The 26,340-nt window shown below is 46.4% G+C and overlaps 1 protein-coding gene across 1 annotated transcript in view; it reads right to left on the reverse strand.

Moving 5' to 3' along the window:
* TMEM231 (transmembrane protein 231) overlaps nucleotides 1-26,340 on the reverse strand; it is a 515,430-nt gene that overhangs the window by 289,755 nt on the left and 199,335 nt on the right. Inside the window, exon 5 of the mRNA XM_069635458.1 lies at nucleotides 14,139-14,282. Within this exon, the coding sequence (XP_069491559.1) occupies nucleotides 14,139-14,282 (144 nt within the window). The remainder of the gene's footprint in view (nucleotides 1-14,138; nucleotides 14,283-26,340) is intronic.

Here is a 26,340-nt window from a genome sequence, read left to right on the forward strand (position 1 = left end):
ATTCCTGGGGTTTCCCCCGTTATGAGCCAGTCGTCTAGATAAGGGTACACTGGGATTGCCTCCCTGCGTAGGTGTGCAGCTGCCACCGCCAGTACCTTGGTGAATACCCTTGGTGCTGAAGCTATCCCGAAGGGCAGTACCTTGAATTGGTAGTGGCGACTGTCCACCTTGAAGCGCAAGTATTTTCTGTGTGCCGGGAGCATAGAAATATGAAAATAGGCATCTTTCATATCCAAGGTTGCCATGTAATCCCCCTTTTTTAGGAGTGGGATTACCTCTTGTAGCGTGGTCATACGGAATTTTTGGGGCTTGACATACTTGTTGGCAGGCCGTAAGTCCAATACTGGGCGCATTGTTAAATCTTTCTTTGGCACAAGGAAGTAAGTTGAATAGATACCCTTGTTTACCTGGTGTCCTGGGACGAGTTCTATCGCGTCCTTTAGGAGCAGATTGTAGATTTCCTCGAGGAGGATCTTTTGATGTTCTAAAGAGTGGACTTTTTGTCTTGGAGGGTGGTTTCGGGGACGTTGCAGTAGTTCTATACAGTACCCCTTGGATACCGTCGACAGCACCCATCTGTCGGATGTTATCCCTTCCCATGCCTGGGTGAAGCTGGATATTCGTCCCCCTACTGGGGTTGCATGGGAAGGGACCCTGAAATGAGCGTCACTGCTTTGGTGGAGGCGTGCCGCCTCCTTTACTGGGGCTGCCTCTGCCTCTACCACGTCCTCTTCTACTAGCCCTACCATACCCCTGGGTAGACTGTTGTGAGTTGGTGTTCCACTGTGTACCCTGGGTGTGGGAATAGCTATTTCCTCTATTGGAATTTTGGCCGCGGGGGCGACGAAAATTGCCGTTCCCTCTTTGGTTAGGTGGTTTTGTAGTTAACTGGCCAAGGGATTTGAGGGTGTCGAATTCCTCCTTAGCGTTTTTTAGTGCGTCCTCGACTGCCTTTCCAAACAGGAGATCACTTTCCACTGGTTTGTCTAAGAGTGCAGCTTTTGTTTCTGCTCTGAATCCCGACTGCCTCAACCAAGCATGTCTTTTGATGACAGTCCCCTCTGCTATAATTCTACCCGCATTGTCTGCGGCGTCTAAAGTTGCTTTTAAAATGCAGCCTGAGACGTTTCTTCCCTCTGCACAAATGCGAGATAGCTGGCTCTTAAGGGGTTTGGGAGCGGAATCTATTAGTGCTGCCACTTCTTCCCACTGATGGCAGTTGTAGCTGGCCAACAGTGTGGTGGAATTCGCGATTCTGGTTTGGTAGGCTGCCGTGGAAGCTACTTTTCTACCAAAACCATAGAGTTTCTTACTTTCCTTGTCGGGGGGAGCCTCCGAGGAAGATAATGGGGTTCCAGCTCTCTTGCGGGTGTTAGTTACGACTAGAGAGTCTGGCTTAAGTTGGCCTCTAATATATAGAGGGTCCGACTGGGCTGCTTTAAACAGCTTCTCTACTCTCGGGTTTACAGGTCTTGTCAGGTTTGGGTTGACAAGGGGTGGTGCTATTCTGCGTTGAATAGATTTCAGGATGGGAATGGTCTGGGCTACTGTCTTCCTTTCCCCTATTAGTTCCTCCGCGAAGTCCCTCTCTTCTTGGACACCTTGTGTGTCTATGTGGAAGTGGTTAGCTGCCCGAGAGAGCAGTTCATTCAGGAGGGGCTGATTATCTATTGGGGAATCAGACACTGGGGCTTCCCTTTCGACTGGTGAGTCCATTCTGAAAATATCTGGGCTATTTTCTGGCTCATCCTCGTCTTCGTCCTCCCCGTAATAATCTGACACTGCGAGATCTTCTGGTGTCTCAAAATCCTGGCCCTCTATAAGGGAAGAGTCTCCTTGGCCTGTAGGGAAAAGGCAAGAATAGGGTTGGACCTCGAAGGGGTCTGAAGCCTTTACTGGTGTCTCGACCCGGGGCCTTTTATTTGAAGGGATAGGGTCCCTTGAACCTGAGGGAGAAGATTCCTGAGGGTTTAAAGCTAGTAGTTGGTCAGGGTGTCTTTCGAAGAAATTTGCTAAGGAGGACATCCTTGACATTACTCTGTCAATGTCCTCGCATGACCAGAGTTTTGAGCTTGGGGTGACCTTGCTGGAACTCTCTATGGACTGTCCCTGAGAAGACTTGGACGGGGAAGTCAGTTCTATTGTTGTGGGGGATTGCAAGGGTTGTTTCCTTTGTTGCTTACCCCCTTCCCCGTGGATGGAAGTGTGTTTACCCTTTCCCTTATCTTTCGACGCCTGGCGTCGAGGATCAGAGGTGGAATCCCTGTGTTTCGAACTAGGCTTCGAAACTGGGCCCTCCTCACTCCCAAGTGATGTACCCTTTCCCTGGGGTGCAGGCTGGGGATGGAAGCCGTGTTCGCCTCCGGACGAGTGATCTTCCGTGATGTTAATGGGCGAGGCACTATGTGCAAGTGTGGAGGCTTGCCTGACGTCGTGCGGCGACCTCGACCGGGACCGCCCAGAGGACGTCCTTTCGGACCGCTCCTTCTGTGCCTCTTTCCGAGGTTTCGACGACGTCGAATCTCGGGTGGGTTTTTTGTGTTTAGCGTGTGTATGTGTAACGCTCTTGTCGCCGGGGGACTTCCCCATAGTCGCCGGGACGGACGACCTTCCGAGGCCGGGGACGTGCGTTAGGCTGTCTTTCGACGCCTTGGTGCCCTCGCCGTCCGAAAGTCCGGCGTCGCTGCCGTCGCTGAAGGTACCCTCCGCCTCCATAGCTGCTAGCTTGGCGTGGTGGGCCCAACGCTTGGTGGAGCGGTCCTTAAGAGTTTTTGTCTTAAACCTGCTACAGGCCCTGCAACCCGCCTCGGGGTGGTCTCTGGGCAGGCAAAGGTTGCACGTAGCGTGCTTATCTACCGAAGGGTATTTCTTATTACACTTGGGGCAAAACTGAAAGGGCGTACCCTCCATACGCGCCTGTGGGCAGCGGGCAAGTGTGTGTAGGTAAGAAGGTGTCTATAACCGAGTGTGGAAGTGTACCACCCCCCACTCTCCCTACTTGTAGGGCCGAGGCCAGCGGCCCAGGCCCGAGCCGAGGCGGAAGCCTCAAGGCCCAATCCGTCGGGTTTCGACGTTGATCTCCTCCCCGGTTCGGCGTCGAGATGCTGGTCGACGTAAGGGTGACAAAATGGGGCAAATTAGAATTAGTTTTAAGTGAAAATATGGCAAAGCCAGGGAACTCCGATGAAGTGCTTCCGACCAGAATGGCGGAAAAAAACAATCTGGGGATCCTAGACGCGTGAGGGATCATGGGTACAGTGGACGTCACACTAGGGATAGTATTACTGGCACGCCCTGTGTCGACGCCCTTTTTCGATTTTCGAAAAACAAACTGTAATACTCCGCAGCTTCCACTAGATGTCGGCCTATGCACAGCATGTGATCTAAGCAGATTCCACAAGCCTCAGAAATATATATATATATATATATATATATATATATCTCGACTCATTAGGCTGTGATCCGACCACGGGATCGTCTCTGCCGTGATTCAAGTATTTGCTCCCGCAAAGATGAGTCTAGCAGGATATAATTGATCCTTGAGAATGAGGAGAAATCTCCTCCCACAATCAGGGCATCCTCAGCAAACATTATTTTGGCTCCCAACCCTTCCCAGTACTGATCCTCGGCTTCATTCGGGCAGTAGATAAGAGACCACCGTCACCACTGCATCCCTAATTTCCCACTAAACTATCAGGTAACGCCCTTCTGGGTCCTTGCGTTGCGACTTGGGCATAAAGTGTGCTTTACTTGATACCACCAGGACAACACCCTTTTTTTGGCAGGGCCTGATGCGTCAAACACTTCTTGTATTGTTCTGGCTCTCAGTGACGGCTCTCTATCCCGTATCCAATGGGTCTCTTGTAAAAACATGAAGTGGAGTTTTAGCCGATTAATTCCCTCATCACTAAGGATCTTTTGTGGGGGGAATTTAGACCCCTAACATTGAGAGAACCCAAAGCCATTCTATGCTGTGCGTCATCCATAGAAAAAGGGCCATGGTCTCCTAGCCGCAAGTATGTTAGTCTTGGGCTGTACGTCTCCATTAGTATTTAGGGGGCACATAGTCATGAGACTTTTGCCTGCCTCTCTGTGAACTAAAGCCAAGCCTGGTAGCTTGTAAGAAGTAAGGAACCAAAGTAACAACCAGCCGCCCCCTCCAGTCTCCCCCTGCCCTCTCCCGAGCGTCTGGACTACCTGCGACAAAGAAATTGCAGCTGGGCCAGGCCACCAGCCTCTACCACATCAGGCCTGTCACACAACCAAATATCACCACTGAGCCCCCCCTGAGTAAGCCCTTCAACAATAGCAAAAAACCTTTATCCCCCAACAACTCAAACAAAATACAACATTATCGCCATCTCTAGTGCACCAATCAGGCACCAGGAGCAGAGTTTCTTTGCCAGGGCCACGGTTCCGGCATCTGCATAACTAAGTGATACAGTCGGGTCATGGGCCACAGCGCCGGCGGAAAACAGCTGTGGGCCCGTCCCATCTCCAAGCCAGAAGTGAAATGCTTGAATAGACAGGTCTCCTGGGAGCTTGTAGCGCACCCAGTCTCTGAATGTTTCTTGGGGATTCGCCTTAGTTTTTGGGCACTGTCAGAGATGCAGGGGCCACCCTTCTAAACTTCCTGTTGCCGCAAACTCGGCGTCTCTCAACAAGGCCATTTGCCTTCTGGGACTCTGTCAACTCCCTTCCACGCCTCTCTGAGTTGCTATTATCCTGGGCGAGGTCCCCTAGGAGTAGGAGCTCTTGTGTTACACATTGGATGTCATCTTCTGTAACTAGGGCATATTTGTACCCCCACGTATTCGAAAAAGAGAGCGAAAATGGAAATTCCCATCTCTAACAGGCTCCTTTCGATTGGAGCCACTTTGTTAGGGGGCCACAAAGTCTTCGCCTGGTCAAGGTGAATGCTGACAGATCGTGATAGATGGTTACCTTGGTGTCTTCTCATTCTATTGAACCTCTCTTTCGTGCTAACTCTAGAATCTTTGTCTTCTCAATAAAGTAGTGGAACTTTACCAGCACCGATCTCAGCCCTCTGGTGCTTGCTCCCGTTCTGTGGGCTCTGTCAATCGTGAGCTCGCTGGCGTTACCTTCACTGAAAAGTTTAGGGATCACTGTGTTAATGGCTTTCCAGATGTCTGCCTGGGTTTCTAACGTCTTGTTCTGGAGGGCCTAAAAACCTCAAATTATTGCGACGTTCTTGATTTTCCAGGTCGTCCATCTTGAGGGCACACTTCTCTTCCTTCCTTTCGAGCTCGGAGAGAATCATGTAAATTTGTGTCTCCAGGAGGTCCACTAATGTTAGATTATCCTCAAGGCCCTAGATATGATCATCCATGCTGTCTATTTTGTTTGTCTAGGCCCTCAAGCCTCTTCCCGATATCTGCTCTGAAGCCCTTAATTTCTTCAAGCAGGGCTACCATGGCCTTGTTCATTGTTTGCGCCTCCTCTGTTTCCGATGGTGATATTGCTGGGATAGTTGGTTGGGTCCCTGGTAGGGGTTGGTCACGTCGATATTGCTGGAGGGCGTCGGTCCAGATCATGGACCCACCGGGTTAGGTGTTCTTCCCAGAGTTCAAGTTGCTTCTCAGGTGTGAGAGGAGTAGTGGGCATTCGTTATTCCCAGGAGGGAGGACATCCAGTTCTCCCCGACCATCAGTGTTGGTGGGAGCTGGATGGGACAACACCCGGTTTGGTAGCGCTGTTAAGATGGGTCTGCAGGGAATTTTATGTTCTGATCAACAGTGGGTGCTCCCCGCTGCAGCAATTTGTGCAGGGCAGTTACCTCCAGTGCGAGGCCAACCTAATACTTGCCCAGTGTCCAGTGTGGTCCTAATATGGAGATTTGCGTCATTGTGCCCACTGGGAGGTGCTGCTTCAGGCCTATTCTCTTGGAAGTATCGGTAGGGCGAGGGATGCCGAGATCCTGCGACTCGCGGAGAGATTGCAGTACTTCTCCCAGAAAGGGAGAAGATGTCATTCCCCGCAGGGGTATTCCGGATTCAGGCACAGTTACTCTGCACACGATGGCAATGGCGAAGTTGCCCGCCCCCCCGGACAACTTGTAGCCTTTGTCTTGTACCGCCATGTGGAGAGGTTCCCTTAATCAACAGAAATGTTACGCTTCACTCATAATATTAAGGTACAACCAGTGGAAACTATGATCAAAGTTTAAAAGGTCACAGCAATCCCCATTGCATATTTCAGAGCCAATACATGGGACACTAAATCAGCAACCAATTTGCAAGTAATTGAACATACATTGTGTCACAATGTACTGGCTCTTCACAAAGTGCCCCAGTCTTTGCAATCAACCAAGAACTTGGCGTTGGTTATCCAAAAGATCTCTTAGATACTGCCCCAATTTTAGATTGGATGAGTTGTACTTGGGCAAATGCCAGCGTGTCACTTTCTAGAGCAAGGATGTTCTCCGATGTGGAGCGGGAAATAAAGGTTCTGTGGGTAACGTATGCTAAGAAGAAATTCGGGGTAGTCGACTTTCCATTTCTTGATAATCCCAGAACAATCACAAGAGAGCAGGACTGCACTAAAAACCTTCTTTGACAGCAAGAGAGAAGGAAAAATTGAAACCATGTAATAGAGCATGCATACAGATTTACAATCCACACACATCACAACCATAGTTTGGATGATTTCCACCTGACACGTCTAAGGTTCAGCATGCTGCCAATCAACTCTGTAATGGGGAAATGGGACATTATTGATCGTGAGGTGTGCCAATGTCCTTTTTGTCCCATCAAGATTGAACCACTCGGTAGGGAAGACGGCGTGGAGGGCAGATGGACATGTCTAGAAGGTCCGGGTAGCACGCTCTCCTGGCCCATGCTGGCGCAATGAGGATCATTCGGGAACCAAACCTCTGTAACACTTGCGGAATGACGGGGACTGGAGGAAATGCGTACAGCAGTGGGAAGGACCACTCCACTACAAACATGTCCCCTAAGGCTCTACTTAGAGGAAATTCCAGCAAGCAGAATCTCTCGCACTTCCGGTTGACACTGGTGGCGAAGAGATCCACTTGTGGGGTTCCCCAAAGGGCGAACATCTCCAAAAGAACTTCCTGAGCCAACTCCCACTCGCGAGAGACCGTGCTCTGCCTGCTCAGAGCGTCCGGCGGCGAGTTTTCGTCTCTGGCCAGATGAACTGCCGAGATCCAAACTTCCTGCTGGATGGCCCAGAACCAGAGCTGCATCGCCTCCCTGCACAACGGGAGTGAGCCTGTCCCCCCTTTTTTGTTGAGGTAGTGCATGGCCACTGTATTGTCTGTCATAATCAGGACATTCTTCCCCCACACAGACGGCAGAAAAGCCTTCAGGGCTAGCCTGGCAGCCCGCAGCTCTAACAGACTGATGTGGAGTCTGGACTCCGACAGAGACCAACGGCCGCAGGCTGTCAACTCGTTGGCATGAGCTCCCCAACCCGTGAGGGATGCGTCCGTCACGATAGTCACCTCCGGCCATGGTTGCCAAAATGGAGTACCCTTCATCAGATTGCCTTCGACGGCCCACCACAGAAGATCCTGTGCGACCGAGGGTGGAATCTGAACAGGATCCAACATCCTGCTGGAGAACTGCGACCACTGCATCTTGAGAGCCCACTGCAGAGATCTCATCCACAGCCTGGCCTCTGGCACCAGGAAAATGCCGGATGCCATGAGGCCGAGCAACCTCAAGAACTCGAATGCTGGGAGACTCTGCGTACGTTGAAATTCGTCTACCATCTGCAGAATGTGATGAGCCCTCACCTGGGGAGGTGAACACAGCCCCAGGGATGTATCGAGCACTGCTCCGATGTATTGGAGCCGCTGGCTAGGTGTCAAATGGGACTTCTTTAAATTGAGGGAGAAGCCCAGCATGTGAAGGGAGTGGCAGATGATGAACAGATGATTCAGGGCTTGCTCGGGAGAGCGCGTCCTGATCAACCAATCGTCCAGGTAGGGTTAGACATGAATCCCCCTTTCCTGAGATACGCTGCCACCACCACCATCAGCTTGGTGAAGAGCCTTGGGGCAGAGGTCAATCAGAACGGCAGGATCCAAACTGAAAATGCGAGTCGCCAACCGCGAACCTCAGGTACTTCCTGTGCTTGGGATGAATCGGCACATGAAAGTAAGCATCCTTGAGGTCGAGAGACACCAACCAATCCTGAAGTTGAAGGGCCTGGAGGACTTGAGAAAGAGTGACCATCGTGAACTTGTCCTTCCTGAGGAGCTTGTTCAACCGACGCATGATGGGTCTCAATCCCCCGTCCTTTTTAGGGATCAAAAAATAAGGGGAATACCATCCCTTGTTCCTCTCTGCTACAGGCACCAGTTCTATGGCGCCTTTCTCCAGCAGGGATAGAATTTCCTTCGCAAGTAGCGGATCCAGACGCTTCAAACAGAGCTTCCCCGGTGGATTGTCGTGAGGCCGCTGCCTGAAGGGTAGACAGTAGCCGTGGGCTATGATCTCCAGAACCCACACATCTGAAGTAATGGCTCGCCATTCTCCAAGATGCTGCGCAAGTCTGCCCCCAACCAGCGAACCATGGGACATGGCCTCATGACGCAGTGTTTGAGGGAAAAGAGGCAACTGCCCGAGCGGCTTTGGCACCTCGAGTACCTTGCTTTCCACCTCTGGTACTCCTACGTTGGCCCCTTTGACTGGCAGCTCCTCTCTATCTACCAAAGGTAGAGTAGTACCGAAAGGAACCTCCCCTCCATTGCTGTCCCCTAGGAAGAAAAGGCAGAGGTTGACGGACTGCAGCAATCAAAGACTTTGCTGCAGCTTTTGAGGTCTGCAACCTCTGAAGGCTCTCATCAGCCTTGCTGCCAAACAGATGGACCCCATCAAAGGGCATGTTGAGAAGCCGGGATTGCACATCAGGAGCAAACCCCGACTTCCGCAACCATGCAAACCTGCGTATCACAGTGCTCGCAGCAATGGACCGGCTGACACAGTCTGCCATGTCCAGACCCGACTGAACGGATTCACACATGGCATCCTTGCAGTCTTGCATGAGGGCTAAAACACCATCCCGTTCTTCCCCTTCGGGAATATGCTCAGCCGCCAAAGATACACAATTCCACAGAGTGTGAGTGAATCTCGCCAAGGCACACACGGAGTTGGCTGCCTTCAAAGCCATACCCCCAGAAGAAAATACCTTCTTCGCCCAACCATCAAATCGCTTATCGTCCCTATCAGGAGGGATGACAGGGTACCCAGCCTGCTTCGTGGGGGCCGTAGCCGCCTGCACCACCAAAATCTCTTGAGTAGGGTGCATCGACAAGTAGCAGGGGTCACTACTGGCTGGGCGGTATTTTTTCGATAGCAGTTTATTAGCTGCCGGGAGACTCTCCGGAGCAGTCCAAGCCGCTGCCACCCTTCTTTGCAAAGCCATGTGAAATGGCAACACCGGGTCAGTGGATGGACCTTGGTCCAGGATGTCCGTCAGATCATCCTGATCAAAATCAACAGGTGGAGCAGACCACCCCAAGTATTCAGTCACCCTGGACATGAGACGCCTATAGGAGGATTCGGCATGCTTCCCAGACTCAGGCCTGCCAAACTCCACCTCCGGAGAGGTGTCAAGACCTATAACATCATGCAAGGATTGACGGAGTTCTTAGATCTGACTGTGACCAGACAAAAGGTCATCAGGGACACCAGGAGGCACTACCATCTCCTCATCAGACCCTTCTTCCACCTCCGAGATATAATCCAAAGGTTGGAACAAATCCAATCTGGGTGGAGTAACAGAGAAGGGCTCAAAAACAGGCCTCACTGACTTACTGAGGGCCTTCCTCGGAGTTTCCACAGCCCTCTGGGGCACCTCTATCAAATCCTCCACAAACGGCGTCAAAGGCGCAGAGGGAATCAGCGTTGACGTCGACCGAGGCACCGACGGCGTCGACAACTTCGAGGGCGGAGCCCCGAGAGCATGCCTCGACAGACATGGCGCCAATGGCGTCAACGACTTCTTTGAAGCCGGAGCCCTGAGAGAGCCCATCGGCGGACACGGCGCCGATGGCGTCGACACCTTCCTCGAATGCTTCACAGGATCCGCCGGTCTCGATGGCGTCGAGGACCGGGACCTGGATCTGGCACGGCTATGGTGACCAACCTTGTCCGATCGGGACCTCGACGGCTCTCGATGATCGCGCCGACCCCCCGAGCTCAAAGGCGCGTGCGAGTGGTGGACCGAGCCCGTTCCTTGCCTGCTTCTTTTGAACGTGCAGACGGAACAGTGCCTTGCGATTTGAAAATCGCCATCATCTGCTGGCGCAATGCATCCCATTCGGCCAGCGATGAAGACTTGGTGGGACAAGTCAACCGCCTACTGGTGGAGTCCTCCGACGAGGACGGGGAAGGCGACCGGTGACAGCGTTTCCTAGAATGCCTTGAAGAGGCAGAGGAATGGCGGGAACCACTCCGAGAGCGAGGCCCCCTGGACTTTGGCCGACATGGCGAGTCGCCCCTCAAGTCGTTGGTCGAAAGCCAGGCGGATTTCAACTTATTGGCCTTAGACACCCTACCTACCTTTAATATCTTCTTCCGTTCCGGCAAGGCCTTCGATGTCAGGGACTGGCAGTCATCGCAGTCGTCGATGGTGTGGCTTTTGCCGAGGCACCAGAGGCAGATGCGGGTCCGTGATGGACATTTTCGAACCGCAGTCCTGACATTTTTTAAAGCCCGACTTTGGGGTAGAAGAAGACGAAGACATCACTTTCGAAGAAAAGAATCGAGCACGCCGAGATTCCGAAGCAAACACGTTTGCGGAAAAAACGGAACTGAGGCTACGGGCGCCGTGCGTCCTATATATAACATCCGGTGACGTCGACCCTCGAAGGACAACGTATTAACATCATCGACACAGGACGCCTACGCCGAAAATGTATCCAAAGCAGCACAGCTGTGGTCATTACCTGTCATAGATGTAGAATATGTCGGAGGACACAATCCCCTCAAACATAAATTATAGTTTGCATCTCACTCTATACTAGCTCCTTGTTTCTGATAGGTTGATCTGCTTGTGGTTACTGGTAGCAGTCTCATACCCAAGAGATGTGTTTAGCTCCCTCCCATCAAATATTTCTCTTTTTTTTTTAAAGGCTGGATTTATCAATTTTGCAAGAAGAATATACAAAAGCATATCAAAAACAAAATTAACAACAAATCAGTGCAGCTGAGGGGGGACGTATAAGGAAAAACCTTACAAAGTACATAGTATCCATTGTCCAATGGTGAGCCACAGTTAAAAAAATTCAGTCTTTTACATCAACCACTTTCACCAAAAAGGGGTCACAAACGCACCAGCTTATATCAGAGAAAATTGATGCAGCAGTTGAGGCCGGACTGAACGCGCAGGGTAACTCTCGCAGAACTCATGAAGGGGAAGCCATGTGGACACATAACCAGCATAGTTATCCTGTATCAGGGCCCCGACCATCTCAGCTGCTGTAGCCTCCCAAATCTTATACCACTAGACGTTAATCTGTGGGCTCTCTGTATTCCTCCAAGACTTAGCAAGAGCTATGCGCGAAGCCAGCAGCAGCTGAGATATCAGAAAGGCTCAAGGACCACTCAATGGATAGATCTCTTCTTGTGGTGCGCCGAGGAGAATCATCCCCAGATCCATCGGTAAGGCAGAGCCTGTGATCTCCTTGATGAGTGTCACTACTTCGCCCCAAAAGGTCTGGTCAGCCTACAAGTCCACCACATAGGCAATAAATAAATAAATCACCCTCCTGGCCACAACCCCTACAGCATTGGGAAGATGTTGTCACGTTGCAACCTATGGATGAGTAGGGTACAAGTACAACCGATAGAGAATTTTGTAACAGTTTTCTTAGTTCGTGACACATCGAGACAAGGTTGCCGTCCTCTGTAAAATACACCCCCCAAGTCTCCTCAGAAATAGAGTGGCCCAGGTCTCACTCCCATTCAGTCTTATAGGCATACCTAAAGGTGGAACCTGACTATGGGTATGCAGTGATTATAACAAATAACTAAATAACTAATCCCATTACAACGAACCGAAAATAACAAATTCCAAAATAACGACTTTGGAAAAAAACAAAAAAAAGGGGGGTTGGGAGTGAGGATAGTGGCTTTTGGGGTGGCAAAAAAGTTATTAGCAACAAATAAAAATGAGGGGTAGGGAGGACCCCCCAAAAACAACAAAAAAGGAATTCGTTATTTTGGAATTCGTTATTATGGTATTAGTCATAATGGCATTAGTTATTTTGGATTTGTTAAAATCACATGTAACCCCAGCAATCTATCTATTTTAGTAAATCTCTTAGATACTCAGCCGTTGTGTAAGATTAACTCGAGAGCCAAAGGGGGCCTTGTGTCTGCCTCGCGAGTCATCGGGTTAGTGATCCAATGACCGAGTTGGCAATACCTGAAACGCTCACCCTCAGGAAAGCAAACTGAGGCCTTACTCTCCTGAAACGTTAAAGGAGACCCTTCGCGATACAGCTTATCCAAATGTTCCAGACACATCCAATCGCTCTTAAGATTTCTGGCTAGTCAATCGGTCTGTCCATACCTTTGTATTCACTGTTTCTCACACCTGGTCTCTTTTCTGAGGAATTAATTCCATCAGTCTATAATGCACCCACTCATAATACTCAACTTTTAGTCCCTTTCCTTTCTTTGCCAACCTATGATACAGTTGTCTCACTGGTGACCCATCTGTGGCCTGTACTCCTCCCATTTCAATAACTCTCCATTTGACATTCCTGTCCATGCCTTCCACTTTGTGGGAGATTTTTGCTCTCAGTCCTGGCCTCCCCTTAACTCTACCTGGTTCTATTCACTCTTCTCTTCAGCTCTCCCAACGCTTAACTTAACTTCCTTTGCTTCCATATCCTTTTGTCTTTCTCCTCTAAATAGAATCTGTCAATTGAATTCCTCCTTTCCTCAACTACATCCTGTTTTAGGTTCCTTTCTCCTCTGCAGGGAAAATCTGTTGACCCTCCCATTACTTCCTCCAGTTTGTTGTTCCCCTCTCCTTGACCTTGTGTGGTACAAGTCACTACTTTTGGTCCTGTCATTCAATCAGATGCTATCTGTACTTCCATACCCCTCAAGTCGTCACTTTTACTAATTTCCTCTCCTCACACCTCTGCATTAGAACCTATTGAAAGAGACATTTTTTTTCCTCTGAGAAGTATCTGCTAGGAATAGCCATAATGCAACCATGGCAGCTAGTCTGCTTATTTCAGGCAAATTTTCTCCTGCATGTGACATCCACAGATGGAGATTGGGGGCAACTCTGCACTCATGCAATGATTCCTGGTAAGTGCCCCTTCCCAGACATGACAGTATATGTAGGGATTCTTCCCATATTATCTACTCTATGAATGACAGGGAGAATCAATGGCACCATCGATGCCACTTCTGGCACTGCACATGTCTCCCTATACCGCAATCCACCAACACGTTCCTTTGTGTACCAAAAGTAGATCTCTAAAATGGTTAATTAACTGGACTGTGCTACTAGGTCTGTGATGAACAGAATGACCAGGCCATAACATGCTGTCAGGGATCTAACGTGTGAAAAACATGGTGTTTCCGCATACCGAAAGCAACTACACCGGCTTGCACACATACCCCAATCAGACCTTACACACCAGGCAGAATACGGGAAATCGAGGGCAGAAAGTGTGGCACAAAAAATCATTTTCAGCATTTTTTCCCACAAAAGTTCAATGAGGATTTTGGTGTTAACCCCCTAAGTCTCCTTTGCTTCGAATTGTAATGGATTTTACACCCACACTGTGAAGTAGGCTTATTACAAGACCCTCTATGTTTGTACATTTTCATTATCTTAACTTCGCCCATCAGGTTGTCCCTAAAACGCAACTCCTTTTACTTTCTTTGTCCCACCTGGACCAACATTGTACAAATGTTTTTGCCAAAATAGCCGCACTCTCTGTTTTTACTTAAAGTTCTAAAACACTCATTTATTCTCATTGCAAAGTTCTAACACATTAGATTGCATTCCCGCGATATCATTTAATAACATTGTGAGTAACTTTGGTGATCAAAGCTCAAACACAAAAATATAGCTCTTCTCAGTGCAATACCAGAGGACAAAGTGAAGAACAGACTTCTTACATTGTATCTTGTGTCAAATCCTCTGTGATTTAATGGCTGTCTCTGCTGCAGTTTCAGGATTCCATTCACATACAGCTGGGCTCCTGCCAAGGGTGAGTAGAACTGGAGGAAAGCCATGCTTTGCATCACAAACGTGGACATCCGCTGAAAGAGTCATTACAGTTCATGTTACGCACTGTCCAAAAAGGTTGCAACATTCAGGATTTATTGCTTTAACAAACTTAGGGGGACAAATGATATTTTTTTTAATAAGCAGTCACAGGTTTGGACAATGCAAAAATATATCAATATTTCCTTGGGGAATGTGAGGTCTTTTTTTAACACACTATCAATACCCTACAGAACCATATTAACAAATTACACTGCTTCCTTTAGAGAACCTTCATGAATTTCAGTAAAGCGACCAAGCAACATCTATATGGGACCCACTCCCTCACACTGATCTACAACTTCAAGGCAGTGTAATAAATAAGAACACAGCAGGGCACATCCCGCTATAAAGAATCAGCAGCACTCGCTCCAGTTAAACAGTCCATGACAGTTTCAAAAAATCTTTATTTGGCTTAAAAGGTGTCAAAGAAAAGATAAAGATTTAAAAAAACACACTAACGCTCACTCCTGGGCTTTATCAGAATATATATATATATATATATATATACACACGATCAAGCGCTCAGGGAAGCGCAAAACGCGTTGTGTTTTAGGATTACCCCATGACATCCTGCCACTGTCTGTTATGTGTATGCTGATATTTTTTGTACAGAATAAAACAAACTCACTTCTAACTTCGGATACGAGTTTTGATTTTTGCATTGGTCGAGCGTGGGAGATGCCGAATGCCTCACGGAGAGTGCGTTTTTCTTTCCTCTGTTTTTGTGGATATATATATATATATATATATATATATATATATATATATATTCACTAAAAAAACTTTGTTAAAGGGACGTTATGTTTACAAGTAAACCCGAAAAAACCCAGAAATTCGCCAGTTATGGTAAGCTAAGCAACCATAAGTCACACCACCACCGTGCACTGCTAAAACAAACACCCAGTACATGAATGATGACATCACAAATATCACTGATCATACAGCACATACTTGGAAGAATATAAAGAAAACTGTTATTTGTTTTAAATATTCACCAAGAATGTTATATCATTGCAATGGCACTTTAGATATGTATTAAGCTGTTTTAAGCTACAACGTGATGGTTACAATGATGTTCCACATTAGCGTGTTTAAGCACTTCCACTTACAGTTAGCATTTCATCTATTGCTTATCTATAGAATATGCCTTACCAATGCACTGGCACTTTTTTTATGTGGACATTGCTGCTACAAGTCGCTTCTTGATGACCGTGGCGGTATTTTCTCATCAACGGGTTAAAACATTATGCACTTTACCAAGAAGATGCTGTATCATATTTGATGCATATGCTGCTGCCTACTAATAAGTATTTTTACTTTATTGTACTTCTAATGGGCTCATTTGTAACGTACATTGCATTGGACTTGAGATATTTTTTGCATGTGCACTTTGGGGGAAAAAATGTATTACCTACCGAGTGGCACTGAGTCAACACATGTGAATACCAAAGCGCATAGCATTGTGCGTCATCTGTAACTGTCAGAGATGTCCACGCTGCGCTTAGATCTGTGGCCTCTGAAACACTCCAAACCTCGGGGCGAATGATTAGATGTTTATCAAGTTAGATAAACAACTACCATGTTAAAAGTAAGTGCATTAGCACTAAACACCATCTATAAACTGCATATGTTGCAAAATAAAGTTTTTGTAACTGGGATTTACAAGCGCAGCTTTTGAGCTTTGGGCAAATTTCCGTGCCTCATGTAAAAGTCATGTAAGCACATATTGAATTGCTGGATGAAATCATTTCAGATACAGCACCATTAGCCCATAGGGCGAACTAGCCAGTCCAATATGGTTGTATTATTTACACTGTTGGGATCATGACCCAAAATAATCACATGACTTGGAATAACAGGAGCCTAACGCTCGAGCCACATTTGTTCACGTTTTTCATTTTAAATGGTGTTTTTCACGAACGTGGATGTTAATAAGCCTGAGGAAGCTTATTGAGACAAGCGGAACGCGTGGCGAACTTCCACCCTAAGGGGGTGAGTGTTTTCTAGACCTGTATGCCATGGGGAGAGGCAACTAATTTTGTGCCCTCCCTGACTGTGCATAATTGCATGTTTTGTTGGTTACATGCCTTTTTAAATTAAATAAAGACTATCTTTTTCACTAGATTTTGGTATGGTCATGTGTGCAAGGGACTGTGTCTGACACTTTGTTTGGGGAGTTGTTTGCAGTGTTACAACTCTCCACCTTTGTGTGTTTTTTACAAATATTTGGGGATTTTGCCATAATTCCCTTTCCATAGCACCAGCTACAAGACAGGCAGTGCACTACATTTGGCAATTTTGTTTTTTCAATTATCCATTAGTTGCCCCCTCCTGTGACCGAAGAAATCAATTTCTCTTTATGCCAACAAGGAATTGTAGAGGATTAAAATGAGTCACGGTGTAGCCCCACGTCTGTTAAAGACATTCCAGAAATATTAGAAGAATTTTTCTTCGTATCTTTTACTGGAATTGGGGAGACCAGCCGGAGCGCACCTTAGCTGCCCTTGAGCGGAGTGAGAGTGCTATAGGGGGAGCTTGACTATAATAGTTCCTGTCTGCTCTCGCTGTGTTTACCATTTTCTAGTGTAACCAACAGACCAAAGATCTTTCAAACCAAGATTATTTTATCTTTGGCTTGAAAACATGGCAGAACAGGTAGAGGCCAAGAGACGAGCAGCAGCGCGGATTCTCTTTGATCATGACCAGGTGGCCGCAGAAACTTCAGCAGAGAGCAGTCTGCCAGCAAGTCTTACATTGCAACAAAAATTGGACACACTTGAAAAAATAAAGAAAAAAGAAACCTCCAAATGGTGGGAGGCAATGACCCTACAAACATATTTAGATGTCCAGCGAATCCCAAGAGGTCTGAGAATCCTGACTAATCCCACCTTTGTGGATATTGATCCTAATTTGATAGAGGAATGGACTCAACACACCAATGAATGTTCCTGCAAGATGATAGAAAGTCTGATTAAATATGCTAAGACAGACAGGATCAAGTTAATAAAAGACATTGAAGAGATGGAAGAAGAATTCTTCTCAGAAGATGGTGATGAGTGCAAGAAAAGACTGTCTAGAGTGGAAGAAAACCTAGAGAGATATGAGGGTGAAATCAGAATTTGCAAGCAACTGAAATTCAAACGGGATCGTTAGGATTACGAACAGGGCAGAATTGACATGTTTGCCAAGCGCTTTGAAGCATCTATCAAACAGGGAATGGAACAAATAACCATTAATAATCAACCTCCAGCAATGACATCAGAAGAGCCGAGCAGTTCTGAAATCGGATACAGATGGCTCAACGTCAAAAAGGCTAAATTTTATAGAAGAGTTCAAATTACTACATTTGGACAGCAGAATGGACAAAAGAGGAAGAGGTCAACACGCAGGACAAGGAAGAGGGGCAATAGGAAAGGCAGGAAAAACAAAACGAGGCGGGGGGCCAACACAGGCAGTCTGCCCAACGTGATCACGCGATCTGGAAACAACCCGAGGGGCAGGCCGAGAGGCAAGAAGACCTACAACTAAAGATCTTCAACATCTCCAATCGGGTTCTTACTAAAGAAGAAACATCAGTATTATCGCTAGGCCTATCCTTTAGCCCTACATATCTTTATGACTACACTACAATGAGAATTGATCTCTTCAAGCTTTTGAGAAAGTTAAAACTAACCAAATTTCATGCGACGAACGTGAATGAGGGACCAAAGAAAAAAGACAAGCCGTCCAGATCAATCTCTCCCCTCACAGATAAAGACATGGTCAGTCTTGTGTGTCTCGCAAATATGACACAGGAAACAGAAGCAGAATGGGAGAGGGCTATTTCTGTGGCCAATGCTACACTAGAAGAACAATTTGGCATATATACAGATCTTCCTTGCCCGAGCAACTTCAAACCAAAGTCGATCTTTTGTCCCAATATTGCATGCAGCCCAATTGACACTTTTGAAAGTCTGGTTCTACAAGACCTCAAGAAGTTACCTATCAAAATACTAGCCTCCTGCAGAAACTTAAACCTCCTACAATTCGACGCACTAGAGGGCTTAAAGAATGACCACACTATAGTCATACGACCCTCAGACAAAGGAGGTGGGATAGTCATCATGAGCAGTGACAAATATGATTTGGAAGCTAGTAGACAACTAGGCATGGCGGACAACTACATAAAGGTGGACAAAAATATGTTAACAGAAACCAATGTCCTTATTATTCCATGTTGCATAATTGGTGTGAACTGGAATTAATTAGTGATGAAGAGCATTTGTTTCTTAAGAACCCCTTTCCCGTCACGCCTCTCATATATTTCAATCCCAAAATCCACTAAAGTCTTGTGAATCCCCTGGGCGTCCTATAGTTTCTTCCATGGGGAGTCTTCTTGAGAACACTTCTATATTCTTAGACCATTTTTTTCAACCTTTTGTTGTTATACTCAGTTCCTACATACGGGACACCTCGGATTTGCTGACTAAACTTAACAACGTCAATTGGGAACCTGAATATATTCTAGTTTCACTTGATGTCTCGTTATACACTTCAATTAAGCACAAAGCAGGGATGAAAGCATGTAGATTCTTTTTAGAATCCAGGTCTATCAGCCACCGACAGCATAATGAAATGTTGTTAGAAATGCTTCTATTTTGTTTGGAACATAACTACTTTTTGCATGAGTCCTCTATTTACAAGCAAAAACAAGGGACAGCGATGGGGTCATGTATGGCCCCTACGTATGCCAATCTCTATATGGGGTGGTGGGAAACACAAGTGGCATGGGCAGAAGAAATGGAGGAGTTCACAAAACATATAATCGTGTGGCACGGATTCATAGATGACCTGTTTATAATATGGGACGGCACAAAGACACAGCAGGATAATTATGTGGAAACTCTGAATGTCAATGATTTAAATCTAGAATTGACATCAGTTGTGAGCAATGAAGAACTGGTTTTCCTGGAAGTTCGGTTCACAGTAGCCAATAATACACTAACATCCAAATTATTTAGGAAACAGACCAGCTCCAATTCTACTCTGCATGCCAAAATCCAACACCCCACCTCATTGAAAAATTCGATCCCCTATGGGGAGTTCTTGAGAGCAAAAAGGACATGTAGCAAGGAAACTGACTACCAAATAGAAGCAAAACACATTGGTCGTAGATTTGTAGAACGAGGTTACAACAAGAAAGTGGTATCAGACTGCTTTTATAAAGCTGAAGGTATTAATAGATCTGAATTATTCAAAACCCACAAAACTTTAAAGGATGAAAAGATGAGATTTATTACGGGATATAACCATCAAGCCCTAAACATTAAACGCATTAGGAAAAAGCATTGGAATGTTCTCCTAACGGACCCCGATTTGAAAAAAGTATTGGGTAACACTCCGAATGTAACATATCGCAAGGCCCCTACTCTTAAAAATATACTTTCTCCGAGTATGGTTATCACTGTCACCAAATCCTCTAATTTCTGAAATCAAATGTGGCAGGTTTCCAAAAATGTGCAAATTGCAAAATGTGTGACTTTGTATCAAAACAACCATTCATTGGTCACAATGGGATGGAATCGAAATACAAACATAAAATGACATGCATTACTAAATTTGTGGTGTATGCCATTACATGTACTTGTGGTCTACATTACATTGGCTCAACTATAGGGCCTCTAAAGCTACGCATCCTGCAGCATTACAGAGCAATTAAGAATGGGGATGTCACAAATCCATTGACAGGACATTTCTTGGAGAAACATGGAGGATATGTAAATGAAATGACATTTGTGGGTCTTGCTCTTGTTCCAATACACAAGAGACTGGCGAACAGAGAACTTAAGTTGAGACAACTGGAGGCGTCTCTTATTTGTATATTTGACACTCTGAGGCCCGAGGGGCTTAACATTGACCCAGAATGATATGTATTCTTGCAGTAAATCTCTCTATTTGTGAAAAAAGGCTTAAAGTGGATCCCTATATGAAGCAAGTGGCAACCATGTGGCCTGTCCACTATAGCAAAGTGGCCCGTAGTGTTCACGTATTATTATAACAACAATGATGAATGTGATAACTGAGACCTAGAGATATATGTTTTATATATGAAATCTTTTAAATCCGTTTTTTTAGAATTTGTATTTTTTGATATCATGTCTCTTAACCAAATTCATGGCTGGGAGTTGTCTCTTCTTATAACGAAGGACAATATTGCACTAGCACTTTATTCATTGTCCGTTCATTCATTCACCAAGAATGTTATATCATTGCAATGGCACTTTAGATATGTATTAAGCTGTTTTAAGCTACAACGTGATGGTTACAATGATGTTCCACATTAGCGTGTTTATGCACTTCCACTTTATAACAGTTAGCATTTCATCTATTGCTTATCTATAAAGTATGCCTTACCAATGCACTGGCACTTTTTTAATGTGGACTTTGCTGCTACAAGTCACCTCTTGATGACCGTGGTGGTATTTTCTCATCAACGGGTTAAAACATTATGCACTTTACCAAGAAGATGCTGTATCATATTTGATGCATATGCTGCTGCCTACTAATAAGTACTTTTACTTTATTGTAAATGGGCTCATTTGTAAGGTACATTGCATTTGGACTTTTAGCGATATTTTTTGCATGTGCACTTTGGGAAAAAAAATGTAATTACCTACCGAGTGACACTGAGTCAACACATGTGAATACCAAAGCGCATAGCATTGTGCGTCATCTGTAACTGTCAGAGATGTCCGCGCTGCTCTTAGATCTGTGGCCTCTGAAACACTCCAAACCTTGGGGCGTAATGGTTAGATGTTTATCAAGTTAGATAAACAAGTTAGATAAACAACAACCATGTTAAAAGTAAGTGCATTAGCACTAAACACCATCTATAAACTGCATATGTTGCAAAATAAAGTTTTTTTTAACTGGGATTTACAAGCGCTGCTTTTGAGCTTTGGGCAAATTTCCATGCCTCATGTAAAAGTCATGTAAGCACATATTGAATTGCTGGATGAAATAATTTCAGATACAGCACCATTAGCCCATAGGGCAAACTAACTAGTCCAATATGGTGGTATTATTTACACTGTTGGGATCATGACCCAAAATAATCACATGACTTGGAATAACAGGAGGAAGGGGAGGAGCCTAACGCTCGAGCCGCGTTTGTTCCCGTTTTTCATTTTAAATGGTGTTTTTCACAAACGTGGATGTTAATCAGCCTGAGGTAGCTTGTTGAGACAAGCGGAACGTGTGGCGAACCTCCACCCTAAGGGGGTGAGTGTTTTCTAGACCTGTATGCCATGGGGAGAGGCAACTAATTTTGTGCCCTCACTGACTGTGCTTAATTGCATGTTTTGTTGGTTACATGTCTTTTTAAATTAAATAAAGACTATCTTTTTCACTAGATTTTGGTATGGTCATGTGTGCAACGGACTGTGTCTGACACGTTGTTTGGGGAGTTTTTTGCAGTGCTACAACTCTCCACCTTCATGTGTTTTTTACAAATATATATATTTTTTTTTTCACTGAACAAACTGTGTTAAAGGGATGTTATGGTTAAGTTGCATTAATAAAAACCCATGAAATTCAATGAAAAAACTTTTTTAAAGGGACGTTATGGTTACAAGTAAATCCGAAAAAACCCAGAAATTCGCCAGTTATGGTAAGCTAAGTAACCATAAGTCACGCCACCACCGTGCACTGCTAAGACAAACACATGAATTGTTACACCTCTCCAACGATGGCAGTCTAGACGGCATTGGTCGTAATACAGATCCGCACTTCACGGGAATTCCAAGATGGCGGGGAATCGCCGGCACGGGAGGATTGACAGTCTAGTTGCTGCACGTCTATCACTCGCGCGATCGTACGATCACGTGACTGCTTTAAAAGACCTGAAACCTTCCCTTCAGTGCGTTGCTTCTGCTCAGTACAACGCTTCGTAAGTTCGCTATTCGCTTTTCTGAAAGATTCCAAATTATATCCATCGATATTACCTTAATTTCTTTTCTACCTTTCTTCCCAGTCAGTATTCCAGCGCCTCCCGTGTCAAGGAGTTCCCCCCCTTCTCACCTGGGTCCGATGTTTGCCGGTGACTTCGAACGCTGCCTTCTTCCGAACGCTCCTGGTCTTGAACAGCGCTGCTCGAGATTCGTCTGGTTCCAGGTTGCGTTTAGTTCCGGGATCACGGAGTCCAGGAATCCGGGAGACTGTAAAGGCTAGAAAAGCTCGGAACCAGGAAAGGGGAAAGGAAAAGGAATGGGAAATAGCACTGGGACAAGGGAAACAATACCGCAAGCTACCAATACACGTCTGGGCTACTCTGCAATAGCGTTGAGACGCGCGGAGCCGCAGAAGGCGTGGTCTATAAATAGACCACGCCGCGTTCTGCGCATGGAGCGAGCAAGGGCTTCAGCTATGGACGGCCATGTTGGAAGTAGTACGGAATGCAAGCCCCGTTGAGACAAGGACCAGGAGGTCCAAAAGGGGCGTGATCTGAAGTTCATGACATCCCGTCCTTCCCGCAAGAACCCCTTTCCTGAACTTCCAGTCTCATCATTCTCTTCCCGTTCAGGTTTCGCCTTGCCGTGCAGAATCCCTCTTGGGCCAGCCTTCTTTCTCAAGACATTGAGTTACCTTCTCTCCAGAACCAGGACTCTTCTCTTTTTTCCTCCATTTCTATCACTTACCTTGTGCTTCATCTGGAATCTCCAGGTCTTTTCGGAGCCCACTCTCCCGACACCATCTCCCACCTAAGGAATAGATCAGTGAAAAGGCTACATCAGTAAGTGGGGACTACTTCCAATAGAATACTATCCCACTCTATCCACTCTCATACTCACCTTCTCTTCTTTCTTCTGTAGAGAACTCCGCTTCTGCTGCTACAAACCTTTCGCCAAAGAAGAGATCGTTACCCAGAAGCACTCGTCAAGACCACCCAGGGTTTTCTTCCCCAGAAGGTTTCCCTGGGGCACCTGTCTCTCTCTCTGGCATTCATATTCCCTGAGATTTGGGGAAGGCAGGGGTCTCCGGGAGATTCTCCCTTGCTGCTCCAGGAGATTGCCATCAGAACAGGTTAGTGACCATAATTGATTGACTGCCTTTAATTGTGACAATAAGCGACGGCCAAAAAAGAAGTAGGGTTTACCCGACTGGTGGCTTTATCATGGAGCAACAAATGCAGCAGCTAATGTCGGCAATGCAATCCATGTCTTTGGAGATGCAAAACCTTAAGCAAGATAATGCCCAATTAAGACAACAGGTCAATCGAGCCTTTTCTGAAACCCCACCCAAGTACCCTTAGCATGGGTAAGTTTGATGGGGACCCACATAAGTTAAAGGAATTCTTAGACAGTTGTACTATCCAATTCACTTTTAAATCTCGTTTCTTTCCCACGGATAAAGACAAGGTCGGTTTTCTGATTTTCCATTTGTCAGGCCCTGCTCCGGCTTGGGCCACCCCCTTAGTCACATCGGGCAATGTTATACTCGACTCCTATCCTGCCTTTGTTAATAGTCTAAGATCAATGTTTAGTCGTCAAGAAATTTCTGTTACCACAAAAGAGAGACTTCTAGATCTTAAGCAGGGCAATAAGGACCTAGGGGGTCATTCCGAGGTTGGAGGTAAGGGATTACCGGCGCCTGTAAGGGCACCGATGGCGGTAATCCCTTACCTCCGTATTCCGAGTTCCCTTTGCGGTTCACTCTTTACCTCCTGCTTTTAGCAGGAGTAAATTACGGGACCCGCAAAGTGACCTTGGAGTAAATTACGGCACCGTAATTTACGGTGCCGTAATTACCTCCTTCCCCATTCCCATTGAGCCCTATGGGGGCAGAAATGGGGATGGGGAAGGGCTATGGTGAATGGGGAATTACCGGTCCATCCAACCTTGGAATGGACCAGAAATTACTCCATTCACCATGCCGGTATTCCATGGAGTAAATAGCTCCATGGTTGCCAACCATGGAGCTATTTACTCCATGGTGTAGTCCTAACTCGGAATGAGGGCCCTAATGTCTTATATCACCTTGTTCAAGCAGCTATCCTCGGAAACTGGGTGGCCTGATGACGGATTAATAACCCTATTTCGCAGAGGCCTCTCGGAAGAACTGAAGGATGAGCTTGCTAAGGTTCCCAGACCTGCTAATCTAGCAGAAACCATTACCCTAGCTATGCAGATTGACTATCGGGTTCAAGAAAGAAGCCATGAAAGGAAGAGATCTAGGGGCTGTCGTCCTCAGACAGATTCAGTTTCTTCCATGAATATGCCAACGACAACCGAGGAACCTATGCAGGTCGGCTCTGTGAAAGGACCGTTATCAAGTATCGAAAGAGAGCGAAGGAAGTCCCTAGGATTGTGCATGTATTGTGGCTCTTCCTCACATATTTTGCGCGATTGTCCCATTGTCCCTCCTCGCAGGCCTCGACTGATTACGTCGGGAAACGCCAAGTCCCTGCTGTAGAGGGAACCGCGGCAAGGGACCCCTCCAAGAGTTCCCCCCAGAGATTAGGGTTGTCTCTAGACCCAGCAGATCACAACCATTCTATGGTAATACTTTCTTTGACGCTTCGACTACCTGATCGGGTAATCCCGGGCATTCCAGCCTTGCTTGATTGTGGCGCCGCTGTAAATTTTTTGGATGATCAATGGGCGGCTACAAATGGGATAGCAAGGATTGCCAAGTCCTGCGCCACTCCGATCCAAAGCGTGGATGGGAATCCTTTAATTTCTGGGCCTATACGAGAACAGACCCAACCAGTGACATGCTTGATTGCATCCCACCAGGAACAACTGGTGGTCGACCTAATAAGAGCGGCCCATTTCCCGGTGATCTTAGGACTCCCTTGGCTCCGTACTCATAATAAGCTCATTAATGGACGGCAGGAACACTCTTCTTGGGCTCCACGTACTGCATTAGTCATTGCCTGTCTCAAAACGCGGTCGGATTGCAGATCCCTTCGGAGAATCCTAAGATTCCAGATGTCTCCTCTGTCAGCCAGTTGCAACTGATCCCACCACGTCATCAACAATTTTGCAAGGTGTTCTCAAGTCCTCTCTTTCCAACATTACCTCCACACCGCAGGGATGGTTGTCATATCTCTTTACTTCCAGACCAGCCTCTTCCATTCGGGCGGATGTATGTTTTGTCCCAAAAAGAAAAGACAGCTCTTAAAGACTATCTCCACTCCAACTTACAAAACGGATTGATCACCGAGTCCAAATCGCCTCTAGGCTCCTCTCTATTTTTTATTCCAAAGAAAGACACTGAGGAACTTCGTCCTTGTATAGATCACCGGGGACTTAATAAGATCACCATCCCTGACAAATACCCCATGCCCTTAATCAAGGACATTTTGGAAGCAGTTCGAGGAGCCGCGTGGTACACCAAGTTGGATCTTAGAGGGGCCTATCATTTGATCCGGATTGCAGCAGGAGATGAGTGGAATACAGCTTTTCGTACTCCTTTCGGCCATTTCCAATACCAAGTCATGCCCTTTGGATTAGTCAACGCCCCCGTGGTGTTCCAACGATTCATGGACCATTTGTTTTCCAATATTCTTTTGCATTTTGTTATTATCTAGATGATATTCTGATATTCTCTGCAAACAAGAGTGATCACATACGTCATGTCAACATTGTCCTGGATCAGTTACAAACTAACCAGTTATATTGCAAACCCGAAAAATGTGTATTCCATCAAACCCAAGTCCCCTATCTGGGATTCATTTTATCAGCTCAAGGCATATTCATGGATCCCAGAAAGGTGTCAGCCGTTGTAGACTGGCCACCCCCAACGACCGTTAAAGCGATTCAACGTTTTTTACGATTTGCAAATTTTTATCGCAAGTTCATCCCTGATTATTCTGAAACCATCCTGCCAATCACCAAGCTTCTAAAGAAGGGAGTCACATTCCATTGGGATTTGCCTGCCCAACAAGCGTTTGATACCTTGAAAGGGTTGTTCACTTCTGCTTCGATTTTGATAAATCCCGATCAGACACGACCCTTCATCGTGGAAACAGATGCCTCCCATCAGGCATTAGGGGCGGTTCTTCTACAAAGA

Source organism: Ambystoma mexicanum, chromosome 1q (genome assembly GCF_040938575.1).
Source record: "Ambystoma mexicanum isolate Mex_15411 chromosome 1q, UKY_AmexF1_1, whole genome shotgun sequence".
NCBI lineage: Eukaryota > Metazoa > Chordata > Amphibia > Caudata > Ambystomatidae > Ambystoma > Ambystoma mexicanum.